General features: G+C 44.4%; 2 protein-coding genes across 21 annotated transcripts in view; both read right to left on the bottom strand.

Annotated features, from left to right (window-relative positions):
- The window catches only part of cttn (cortactin), a 13,545-nt gene extending 4,966 nt beyond the window's left edge, over positions 1 to 8,579 (bottom strand). For 2 of the 4 annotated variants that reach the window (XM_008406121.2, XM_008406123.2), the window contains exons 1-9: positions 8,418 to 8,579; positions 5,963 to 6,065; positions 5,815 to 5,888; positions 5,604 to 5,733; positions 4,242 to 4,352; positions 2,973 to 3,027; positions 2,691 to 2,801; positions 2,058 to 2,168; positions 532 to 642 (exon numbers count right to left, since the gene is read on the bottom strand). In XM_008406121.2, the coding sequence (XP_008404343.1) occupies positions 532 to 642; positions 2,058 to 2,168; positions 2,691 to 2,801; positions 2,973 to 3,027; positions 4,242 to 4,352; positions 5,604 to 5,733; positions 5,815 to 5,888; positions 5,963 to 6,046 (787 nt within the window). In that variant the 5' untranslated portion in view covers positions 6,047 to 6,065; positions 8,418 to 8,579. The remainder of the gene's footprint in view (positions 1 to 531; positions 643 to 2,057; positions 2,169 to 2,690; positions 2,802 to 2,972; positions 3,028 to 4,241; positions 4,353 to 5,603; positions 5,734 to 5,814; positions 5,889 to 5,962; positions 6,066 to 8,417) is intronic. The other 2 variants (XM_008406124.2, XM_008406125.2) reach the window with 2 other exon arrangements.
- Positions 8,580 to 10,393: 1,814 nt separating this feature from the next.
- Positions 10,394 to 12,046, bottom strand: part of ppfia1 (PTPRF interacting protein alpha 1) — a 45,860-nt gene continuing 44,207 nt past the window's right edge. For 12 of the 17 annotated variants that reach the window (XM_017304066.1, XM_017304064.1, XM_017304070.1 and 9 more), the window contains one exon: positions 10,394 to 11,636. Coding sequence is in view for 11 of the 17 variants with exons in the window: in XM_017304064.1 (XP_017159553.1) it covers positions 11,575 to 11,636 (62 nt within the window). In the remaining 6 variants the exon portion in view is untranslated. Of the gene's footprint in view, positions 11,659 to 12,046 lie in introns of all 17 variants that reach the window. The other 5 variants (XM_017304065.1, XM_017304069.1, XM_008406126.2 and 2 more) reach the window with 1 other exon arrangement.

Below are 12,046 nucleotides of genomic sequence, written 5' to 3'. Positions count from 1 at the left end.
ACACACACACACACACACACACACACACACACACACACACACACACACACACACACACACACACACACACACACACACACAGACAGACAGACAGACAGACAGACAGACAGAGAACACAACCACCTTCAGACAGGAAACAGGAAGGACAGGTTTCTATGACGACATGCTGGGATGTGATGGAGTTTTACCAGAGGTCCAGTTCCTGGATGAAGGTCGGAACCGGTCTCACTTACAGAACCGGTACCAGGAAGTGGATTGAAGCCAATTCGCTTTTTTCCCAACGAAACCGATTCTGTAAAACCCGACCGGACCAGACTGGACCCGACCCAAAGTGACCCAGACTCAGGTCTTTATGTTTTAATGAAAAAAAGCTATTAAACCCAACAGCTCCTTTTTACAGTGACCCGTTCCAATCTGGACCGGGATTTGAGCTGCTTTTCTCCAGACGAATTTCAACACGGCTGCAGATAAAACAGCTCATCGCCCCGGGGCGTCCAGAACCGCAGCGGGCCGGAACCGGGCCGATCGTACCTTTCTGAGATTCGTGAAGCTGCAGCTTCTCCTGGTGATCCCATCCCAGCGCCGACTTATCCTGCCGGTCCGTCTGAACACCGAACTTCCCACCGAAGCCTTTCACGTAGTCTGGAGGAGAACCAGAGGAGAACCAGAGGAGAACCAGAGGAGAACCAGAGGAGAAACAGGAGAACCAGGAGAACCAGGAGAGAACCAGGAGAACCAGNAGAGGAGAAACAGGAGAACCAGGAGAACCAGGAGAGAACCAGGAGAACCAGGAGAACCAGGAGAGAACCAGGAGAACCAGAGGAGAACCAGGAGAACCAGAGGAGAACCAGAGGAGAACCAGGAGAACCAGAGGAGAACCAGAGGAGAACCAGAAGAGAACCAGAATCTCACTGACTTCGCTCAGCAGAAATTAAAACTCGTTTCATTCCTTCTGTCGTATTAAAAGGCGCGTAGAACAGTTGGGTTTCCAGCTGTTCCGATATGGGACATGATTTGTTCCGTACTCTATAAATGTGGATGTATAATAATAAAGAAAAGGTTCCCAGTACTTTATATAGCAGTCTGATCCCCAGTCATTGTTTCACTCACGGTGTTGTGATATTGTGCCCAACTGCTTTCTGGGTAACACAGACCAACCGACACGCTGCCACCGCCGTCTCTGTCTCCCCCCCAGGCTTTAAATGTATAGCGGCTGGTCCCTTGGTAACCCCAGTCGAAGCTCCACGGATGAATATCTAAAGCCACTTTGTTGACATAAAGAATGTCAACAGTTCGACTCGGGTCGGTGAGGAGAACCTTCTGGGCCGGACGATCGTGACCCGTCTCCGTTCGCCCACAGCATGTTGGTGGAGAACGTGACGCTAAATGACCTGCAGACGACCTGATTATCAGGTCGGTAGGTAGATAACCCATAGACATAATAAGAGTAGACCCCACATTGGCTGCTCCGGCGCAGGAAATACGGCGGCCATCTTAGACAGGTCGTCCCTCCTACTTTGCTCAATCAAAACAGCAGAAGATGCTTCAGCACTGAGGGATGTTGTTGTTCTGATCGATGGACTATTGATGTGTCCTGCGATTCTCCTCAACTGAACGTTGATGCTCTGCTGTTCAGCAGCTCTTATTGAAACGACTCGGCCCGTCAGAACATGTGACCCAGTTATCAAACATCAGTTTCCTAGAGGTCCCTTCATGTCCCGCCTCCTCATGCAGACACAGACAGACAGAGCAAGAAGCTGCAGGTTGATAAAAACAGATTCTGGGCGAGTCGGGGCAGAACCGCAGGCGCGGCTGAGCCGGGCCTGCAGACACAGATCCGCTCAGCGCCGCGGCTGCTGGGCTCCTCTGGATCCCAGGAGAAGGTCTGACTTTAGGATTTCATCGCTCAACCGGAGCAAAACGAAACGAAACTGAAGAAACCAGAAAACCCCGGGATGATCGGGTTCCTCTGCCTCGGCAGAACATTCTGCTCGCTTCTGTTGGTCCAGCTGCTTCTGGCTCCGGTTCCAGCTGGACCCGCTTTCACCTCCACTGACCTTTCTGCGACTCGTGCTGCTCCGTTTTGCCCTGGTACTCGAAGCCCACGGCGCTCTTGTCCACTTTGTCCGTCTCAACGCCGAACTTTCCCCCGAAACCTTTGGCGTAATCTGCAAAGAAAAAAGTTTGTTTCCATCCCACATAATTTAAATCATTCCAGATATTTCTGATGATTTGACTGGAGGAAGCAGATTTTAGACGCTTCCTAAATGCGTCTGTGACCCGAATCGACCTGCAGCAGCGAAGCTGCAGGTCAACAGGAAGCAGCTCAGTTTGTATCCAGTTTCACTTCCTGGTCCGTTTTCAAACGGCTCAATAAGGAGGAAACTGACTGTGCATCAAACATGGCGGTGGCAGCATCATAATGTGGGACAGGGAACCTAGAGCTGATGGGTCCATCCTGCAGGAAAACTTGTTAAGAGTCTGCAGAAGATGTGAGTCTGGGGTCAAAGTTCATCTTCCAGCAGGAGGAACTCACTGATCAGGTTTAGATCAGAGCAGATTCATGTCCAGATCTGAATTCAACAGAAAATCCTGACAACTGACGTTCAGGCTCAGAGTTACATTTCTACAAGAAGCAGATCAGGAATTGTTTCCTTCCACCAAATTTTCCTCTGCTATAAAGAACGAACCTTTCTGTGACTCGTGTTTCTCCGTTTTGCCTTGGTAGTCGAAGCCGACCGCGCTCTGGTCGACCCGATCCGCCTGAACGCCGTACCGCCCGCCGAACCCCGTGTTGTAGTCTGCAGGGGTCAGAGGTCAGAGTGAAGCAAAACATTTCCCACCAGCACAGCGACATGTGAAGCTGCTGCTCAGCTGCTAACAGGAACTCTGGATTATTAATCTGGAGCACAGCTGGATTTTTATCCTGCACATTCCAGGAATGTCTGAGGATCAGACGAGTCTGGACAAACCTTTCTGCGACGCGTGTTTCTCCGTCTTCCCAGCGTACTCAAAGCCGACGGCCGACTGCAACGAAACGGGAAAAACTATTATCCAAACGTAAATAATCCAATAATTATGAATCCTGTTATGTGATGCTGGAATAAACAGGAGCGTCAGACATGGAGTGATTTATTGATGTTAGATTTCATTTCTTTGTGAAGAGCAGAGAGTCACAGAAACCACCGGCACTGTTCACCGCTCGGATGTTTTACCTTTAAAAATCAACCATCATCAAAAAAATGTGGCTGTTTTCACAAAATAAAATCCAAAAACTTTATTTTAGATGTCAAAATAAAAAATAATTTCTACAAAATAATAGCAAAAATACTCTGAGTTGGGTCAACTCATCAAAGAGGGACAATATTTACGCAACCATTTACTTGACAATATTTTTGCAAAAATCAGTTTTCATTTTTACATTAAAGGTTTTTTTCTGTCAATTTGTTGAAAAATTTACAACAAATATGATAAATGAATAAATCTTCTCTGAATGTTGATGTTTTTAACTGTATAATTGAACATTTTGTGCATCTTTTGTTGTAGAAACGTGTGAAAACGTTAAACAGGCGCTGGGATGTAAACCTCCATCTGATTGGCTCTTTGTGTTGATTCAGCGCCCAGCAGACACCAGGACCGGTTCTGACCTTACCAGGGGTCCGACTCATGTCTGCTGCTGATTGGTCGGTCGCCATGGTGATCCCAGGAACCAACACTCGTTTACAATGTTTCCCTTTTCAGATCCAAAGTTCAGAATTAGGCCATAAAAAGAGAAACTTCCTTTTCAGCCTGAGAAAGAAAGAAGCTGCTGGAGGTTTTGACTTTTGTTCTGGTGGTGATAAAATTCAGACTTCATCTCTCATCAATTTCAACTAAAATGTCAAATTCTGTGTTGATTCCTGAGAAAACCCGATGATTTCCATCCAGTCTTCAGGCTGATTTTCAACCTTAACAAGATTTAATGCAGTTTTTCTGGGGCCCAAAAATGAATCATTTAAGGTTTGTTTAGTAAAAATCTGCTATAATCAGATTTTTCCTTCCCATCTCCGTCTGCTTCAAAATGCGGCTGTGGTTTTTATTTACTGTGCAGGGAGACATGAATGTGATAGTTTGGTTTTTAAGTTTGCTTTGCAGTCGTTTCATATCTGCAAAATATGAAGCTTTGCATTGTTCTCATCTCCTGCTGGCGGTGAATGAAAACTCTTCAGATGTAACTGCTGCCCTCAGCTAAGAGGAGGCACCTTGTCGACGCGGTCGGCCTGGACGCCGTACTTCCCTCCGAAGCCTTTGGACGTGTCGGTCTGGGAGCAATGCTTGGACAGTTTGCTCTGGTACTCGTGACCCACAGCAGACTGGAGACAAAACAAAGCAAATCCATTTTAAAAGCCCATCCACACCAAGCTGCAGCTTTTCTTTGATCATTTCTAATAATTAAACATCTATATTCTGCTCAGTTTTTTAAATTTGAGGTTCATAAAGTGTTGTGTGTATTTCAGACAGAAATAACCAAACAGAAACTGTTTAGAGATCATTTAAGGCTGATTATTATTTTAGTAAGAAATTATTCTGATTAATTGTATAAAAATTTTGCCACATTTATTTAAGCACTTATTTTATACAATAGTAGAAATGCACTAAAATAAACAAATAATTAATAGTTTCAGCCTTAATATAATTAAATCACATAAAGCATGAAATATTAGCGTTTTATGACCATGAAGCCGCTTGATGGAAACTTTTGGCTGAGTCAGCAACCGGCGGCCCACCGGGTTGCTGCGCTCCCATGCAGCCGACATCAGAGCCGTTTGGTGTAAACACACCTCGCTCATCACATCCACGCTGCGGTGAACACACACAGACACACACACACAGAAATGCACAGACACACACAGACACACAAAGAAACACACAGACACACAGAAACACACAGACACACAGAAGCACACCCGGCTCAGTTACTGCCGAGTGGTTAAGGAGTCAGCAGCGGTTTAAACACAGAAACCATCCAGATGGAAACCATCTGGATGGTCGGTCGATAGGTCAGACGATAGGTTGGTTGGTTGATCGGTTGGTCGATAGGTCAGTTGGTCAGACGATAGGTTGGTTGGTTGGTCAGTCGATAGGTCGGTTGGTCAGTTGGTTGGTCGGTCGATAGGTTGGTTGGTTGGTTGGTTGATCAGTCAATCGGTTGGTCAGTTTTCCCCATCAGGAGACACAAGATAAGCTTGAAGTTAAACTGGTTTTAATCACAACAGAAAACACGCGACATAAACCTGCAGGACACAAAAAGACTCGCTAACGACTCGGTGATGAAGACGGAGGTCAGACACTCTGGGAAAACATCCAGAAGGTTCTGGAGGATTAAAACTCCTTAATGGAGGGAAGTTTGGCTCGTTCAGCTCATTATCATCTGTTGCCACTTCCAGCATGAGGAGCAAAGCAGCTTGATGAATTTGACTGGCAGCCAATCAGAAAATGAGCATCAAAAATAAATTATTTTAACTTGGAAAACAAAAAAAGAAAAAATTATGATAAAAAATTTCAGATAAAAAAAAAATGATGGGATAAAATGTTTGCATGTTTTTCCTGCTCTCAGCTCCTACCTTGTCCATGCGGTCCTGCTGGACTCCGAACTTGCCACCGTATCCGTGCGAGGCCTTGGGCATGTTCTCCAGCTCCTTCTGCTTCAGGCTGGTGTGCTCCGTGGAGACGGTCTCCCTCAGCTGGTGGATGCTGCAGCACAGGGAGTCAAACGGTTAGCAGACGCCGGCCGACAGCGAGACTCAGACAGGAAAAGACCATCTGCATCCTGACTCGATGTGCTCCTGGTGTCCCGATCCGGCCACCGTCTTCGCCCCCCAGCGCTGCTCCTTCTCCGACACGTCATTCTGGAAAAAAAAAACCCATAAACATGCAGAACAACAGGAGAGAGGAGGGAGATACGGGAGGATGATGGTGAAACCTCAAAGTCCGGGTCGGTCTCCCAGTCGTCTCCGCCGTCGTCAACGGCAACCTTGACGTTTTGACCTGCAGCAGCTTTCCACATCTTCAATCAGCCCAACTCACTGCAACACATACGGATCAGACATTACTGACGTTCAGAACAACAAGTTTCATCACTTCAAGAAAGAAAAGGAACTGAATTAGAGGAGGACCGATAAACCTGCTCAGATTTCCTTACATCTGGACGATCAGCTGATCTCATCTCCCATGGCTGAGGTCTGAAACTACAGCAACTCTCAATCCAGACAAAACACAAATCTGATTCTGTCAAAATCGGAATGGTCAGCCAGGTTTTTTAAAGGTTGATGCCTCCTTATATTAAATATTTTAGCTGCTTTCTCTTGTTTTAATAGATCAGAAAAGTTTCTCCTGCAGACCTGAGCAGCAGGTCCGAACACTCAGCCAGAGCCGCCTGGTTCAGCCTCAGCCGTCTGCAGGAGAAAAACTAAAACCTTCAGTTTCCCCAGAAATTTATTTTTCATTTGTCTCTTTTTTTAACTGTAGGAGAAAAAAAAAACCTGGAAAATGATCAGACCTACATTTTTAACGGAGCTGCATAAAAAAGACTTACTGTGAGTAACAAAGCCGTTTCAGAGTTCGGTTCGCTGCTACACTGTAACAGACCAGTAACACATTTGGACTCATCCAGAGATCAACACGCAGCRGTGATGTCACTGTGATGATGAAAAGCTAAATGAGAGCAAACTGGGTATTAATTCCTTATTTTCCTGGTGTTGTGCTGCCAAACCTGAGTCCAGATTGAGTAAACCAGGTTCACTACGACCCAAATCAGACTCTATCAGTCCGATTCCAAACCGTTCATTTCCCAAAAAGAAGCTTCGATTTGTGCCACTTCCATATGAAGGCTCATGTCACGGTCAGGTTTTTACGTCATTGATGGTCATAGTTCAGCACCAGAAGAAGCCATATGTGATCGCTGCCGTTTTTGCTTTAAATAAAAAACTGAGTTATTCTTTATTGTGTAAAGTTTGAAATTTTTAAAAACGGTACAACACAACCATAGTTTTCATAATTTTTTAACTTTTCCACACAAGTCAAAACAGAAGAAACACACGATGCTTAAAGGAAACGAGACAAAATGGAAATGTTTATTTAAATTCCTGTCAATGGAAAGAACACAAAGAGCCCCAAAGAGAAGCAGRAGCTCATTACAGCTTCACTTTGTTTTTAAGCATCATTAAAATCAAAGCAGCAGAATCATACTTATGTTTTTCTAAATCATATCACAGATTTAGAAAATCAATTCAACAGAAAACAATCAAAAAACTTTTTATTGGTTTAGCAAATAATTTATATAGATTTTTTTAATTTAAAGAATGAAAACCCATAATTTTAACTCAACAATTATTCCACACCTGAATCCCTCCAACGGTTTTAATATCCATCCTGACCTTCAGTTGTTTAAATCAGTCTGAGTTTGACCCACTTCACCTGGCTGCTCTGAGCTCTATGAAGTCAGAAAACGTTAAATAAAGTATGCAATGTCAAAAATATTTCATCAGTTGGATGAAAATAGTGAGTTATAATTCGGACAGTTTTCCTCTGCAGCATGCATCAGGTTTTATGTTGGTTTTATGTGAGTTTCTCCACACAATAACTAATGAGTGGAAGTATTAAGCAACAGTATGACAAGTGATTTATTCAGAAAATATTTGATTTTATTGGATATTGGTAAATGGTCCTGCAGTCTCTTTAGGTCCAGGCGGATCAGGACCACCAGGTGGGTCTGGGTTTGGGTCTGTTTGCTCTGTGGTGGCAGAACAGAACCTCCCTCTGGAGCCATTTTGGGATCATCAGCCACATTCCTCTGGGTTTCTCCTGACTCAGCAGCGTGTGGACAGCCAGCATCTGTGTTTCATCAGAGGCTCCACTGGTCGAGGTGGGATCAGGMAGCAGGAACCTGCATGGTTACTGGTCCCTGACAGGAATCTCAGCAGAACCACACCCAGCTGCTGCTCACCTTTCAGGCAGCTGAGGAGGTGTGTTGATGTGAACACAGCCTGATCAAACACTGTTGGTTGATTTTTGACCTTTGCTCTCAGACAGTTTCCTCCTGATAAATCAGATCAGGGTATAAATGTCTGAATTAGCCCGATCCCTCCCTCTGAATCAGCCAATTAACGGTTAAATCTGAACATACATGTGTACGTGTCGCGTCTCAGCTGGTTAGTTTCCAGCCAAACTCCTCCAGGATGAACATTTAGCAACATTGGAGGATAAAACCGAGCAGAAAACTGAGATTTGGGATGAAACCGTGGTGCTTGTGGGTCAGTTTGGTTCTGGTATTTCCTGTTCCAGTTTTCCAGCTAGCAGCAGGCTAACGTTAGCCTTCCTTCTGGAATGATCACCTGGAATCAGCTCTGCCGCTCCATGGCGGGGGTTTCAACACTCACCGTCACCCAGAGAAAGGTTCACTCCAGTCGGCTGGTGAGCGCAGTCCCGTCCCGGTAGATGTGGTCCGGATTGAAGGCGAACCGTTTGTGGAAACCGTAACGTCTCCTTCCGCGACTCTTCCGGCTCTCCCGATATCCCGATCCAGCCCTGACGTCACAGGTGGGCGGGGCGTCGTGGTTAATAAGCTCTCTGCTCCATGGTATGGAGCTCCAGAAGTACCAAACCGAGCTGGGGTGTTTTCTTTTTTTGTTTGTTTTTTGTTTCAATTACTTTCATAACAAATCTACAATACAACACCGGTGGGATTGCAGGCTACATAAGAACACTTATTAAAAACAGACTTATACATTTCAATAAATTTACTATAAAATTTATTTCAGCAAAAAGGGAAGCTCAAATATGGATTTACCGTTATATTTTAAAGAAGAAGAAGGGAGCGGGAGATCGACAGGCGGATTGGGGCAGCGTCTGCCGTGAAGCGGGCGCTGTACCGGTCCGTCGTGGTGAAGAGAGCTGAGCCAAAAAGCGAAGCTCTCGATTTACCGGTCGATCTACGTTCCCACCCTCATCTATGGTCATGAGCTTTGGGTCATGACCGAAAGAACGAGATCACGGGTACAAGCGGCCGAAATGGGTTTCCTCCTCCGCAGGGTGGCTGGGCTCTCCCTTAGAGAGAGAAGCTCGGTCATCCGGGAGGGACTCAGAGTAGAGCCGCTGCTCCTCCACGTCGAGAGGAGCCAGTTGAGGCTCGGGCATCTGGTCAGGATGCCTCCTGGACGCCTCCCTGGTGAGGAGTTCAGGTCCCACCGGGAGGAGGGGAGACCCAGGACACGCCGGAGGGACGATGCCTCACTATGACTAGAAAACGCATGGGGTTCCTGGAGGAGCTGGAAGAAGTGGCTGGGGAGGGAAGTCTGGGCCTCCTGAAGCTGCTGCCCCCGCGACCCGACCCCGGATAAGCGGAAGAAAATGGATGGATTTTAAATTTTGTTGTAAATGTTAACTATTCTGACTTACAGCTAAGCTACCTATTCTTTTTCTTAGAGAATTACAATTTATTGGACCATTTTTGTGACATTTTGCAAACACTGTATTTTATATCAAACTTATTAGCTTATATCAGGCGAGTTGCTTTGATATTCCTGGATTTATGAACATGAACAATTCTCAAATGATTTTAAAAAATTTACGTTTTAGTACAACTTTTAAGAGGCCATCTGCCAGTGAACATTTAAACCAACAATCATTCACTTTGTTTTTATGCATTTATTTTTTTATTAGGCTCCTCTCCTCTAGTTTTAAGTCTCCAGTTTGTGTTTAGTATTACAAATAGCAGTTTTCTGGTTTAACTTGTAAAGATGAGCTGTACTGATCTCAGTATGCATGGTGCTGGTCAGAAGTTTTCATCCACTCATGTCAGGATTAAAGTAATAATATTATGGAGCTTTTAAAACTTGAATTGTGTTTTTTTTTTAGGTTGGAAGTCAGATTTTTTTCAAACTCGTTAAATATACTCACACTCCAGGAATAACCGGTAAATGTTGGTTCTGGTTGATCGCATACTTTCCATAACAATCAAACATACTTCAGCTGTCATTCTGGTTGAACTTTGACCTCCCTTCTTTGTAGAACCGGTAGTTTTGTCTTTTTTTTCCATTTCTTTGCTTCCTGATCTACTTTTTAAAATCAAGGTCTCTAAATTTGGTGTGTGGATATATTTAAGTCTGTATGTTTAACTTTGATTCTCCGGAATAAGACAAAAATCCTCCAATTCAAAATTGTGTATCTAATGTTCGTTTTAAAAAAATCCACTTCAAATAATTAAAAGGCCAAAATTAATTTGGCTTTAATGATATAAACTGAAAACAGGGGGAAAAAAGTGCCATGATTCCTGTCAGAAAAGTCCTTAAAACCAGTTTGAATCCAACAAACGCAACACGAAACGTCAAGACAGAAAGAAGCTCAGCCTCGGATCTGCAGTGGAAAATAAGTTTCAGTATTTTATTGAAAGTAAGCAATAAATAATACTGTGATAAAAATAGTTTATAAGTACTCAGACTGTACATCATTGTTACAAGATCAGAAGATTCAACAGGAGGAGCAGGAATAAAAACAGCAACATGATTTGCTTTGTGCATAAATGACTAAAATCACAAGAAAAGAAAAACGTCGGTTCCTTCTGCATCGCCATGGAGACGGATGTTAGGACCTGTGTTTCTGGAGAGCGAACAGGACGAGACAACGCGGATGGCTGATAATAAATAAGGGACAGGAAAGGAGTTAAGAACAATAAGGCTTGGTATAAAATCTTAGTACAAAGTAATTTTAAAAAAGGTTTATGGGACGCGATGGCAGCGGGGATCAGCTGAGGCCTCGGTGAACTTGGTCCGCTAACGGAGCCCGAGCCGCCCGCCTGGACCAGCGAGGACGTCTGCGGGTTCTCCGGAGGTTAGGAAGGCTGGATTAAAGGGATCTGCAGGGAAAGGCGAGAGGGAGCTTCCTCATAAAACCTGGAGGTCTGATTTCACTGAAAGCAGCCTGCGGATCCATTCCTGCTACTGTTAGATGGCTTCAACTCTGGAGGGTTAACATATTTTGGTATTAGATATGAAAATAAAGAAGGAAAGCAGAAGAAAATCTGTTTCACATGATATTTGTCGTCATGCCCTGGATGGCCAGCAGTTCGGTTCAAGGCGACAGACGACTCAGAGTTTATGAAACTCCAGCGATTAATCTGATATTCACACAACTAAGAGCCGCATTTACATAAACTCACAGGTCAGGAGCTACAAAAAGATATGAATTAAGTTATATGTCATATTAAAGTCACTTAAGAATAAATTCAATGATTAGAGAAGGAAAACATACATCTGGTCAATAATGAGGATTATAAAAAAAGATTAGATAAAACGTCTGCTGGTAGAAATATACAAACTCCAGACGAGAAAAACATTCAGTTACAGAAATCTGAGACCAAACGGTTTTAAAAGTGGGCTGATTAAGGGGAAAGAGGCAAAAAGAGGTTACAGTATAACTCCAAATCAATTAAAAGTCCCATTGGTTGACATAAATATCAGAAAAACKTAGATTATTCTAGAAAGTTTCCTCTCAGGAAGCATCTGCTCCGTCGATAAAATCGTCCTTTTTAGTTTTGTTTCAGTTCATCATCCTGGTTCTGAATGCAGGGAATTCCCCTTCATCCTCTGACCAGCGGCTACCTATAGAAATAATGAGGATAAACTGAGAAGGGAGGAGAGACCAATGACAGCAGGGCAGAAGCAGGGGATGGAGGGATGGAGGGATGGGTGGGTGGATGGAGGGATGAATGGGTGGGTGGGTGAATGGAGGGATGGATGGATGAATGGGTGGATGGATGAATGGGTGGATGGATGGATGGATGGATGAATGGATGAATGGATGGATGGGTGGAGGGATGGATGGATGGATGGATGAATGGGTGGATGGATGGATGAATGGGTGGGTGGGTGAATGGAGGGATGGATGGATGAATGGGTGGATGGATGAATGGGTGGATGGATGGATGGAGGGATGAATGGATGGATGGATGGATGAATGAATGGGTGGATGGATGGATGGATGAATGGATGAATGGATGGATGGATGGATG

Source organism: Poecilia reticulata, linkage group LG3 (genome assembly GCF_000633615.1).
Source record: "Poecilia reticulata strain Guanapo linkage group LG3, Guppy_female_1.0+MT, whole genome shotgun sequence".
NCBI lineage: Eukaryota > Metazoa > Chordata > Actinopteri > Cyprinodontiformes > Poeciliidae > Poecilia > Poecilia reticulata.
Note: the sequence above shows the minus strand (reverse complement) of the source record. Positions and strands in the feature narration are given on the sequence as shown.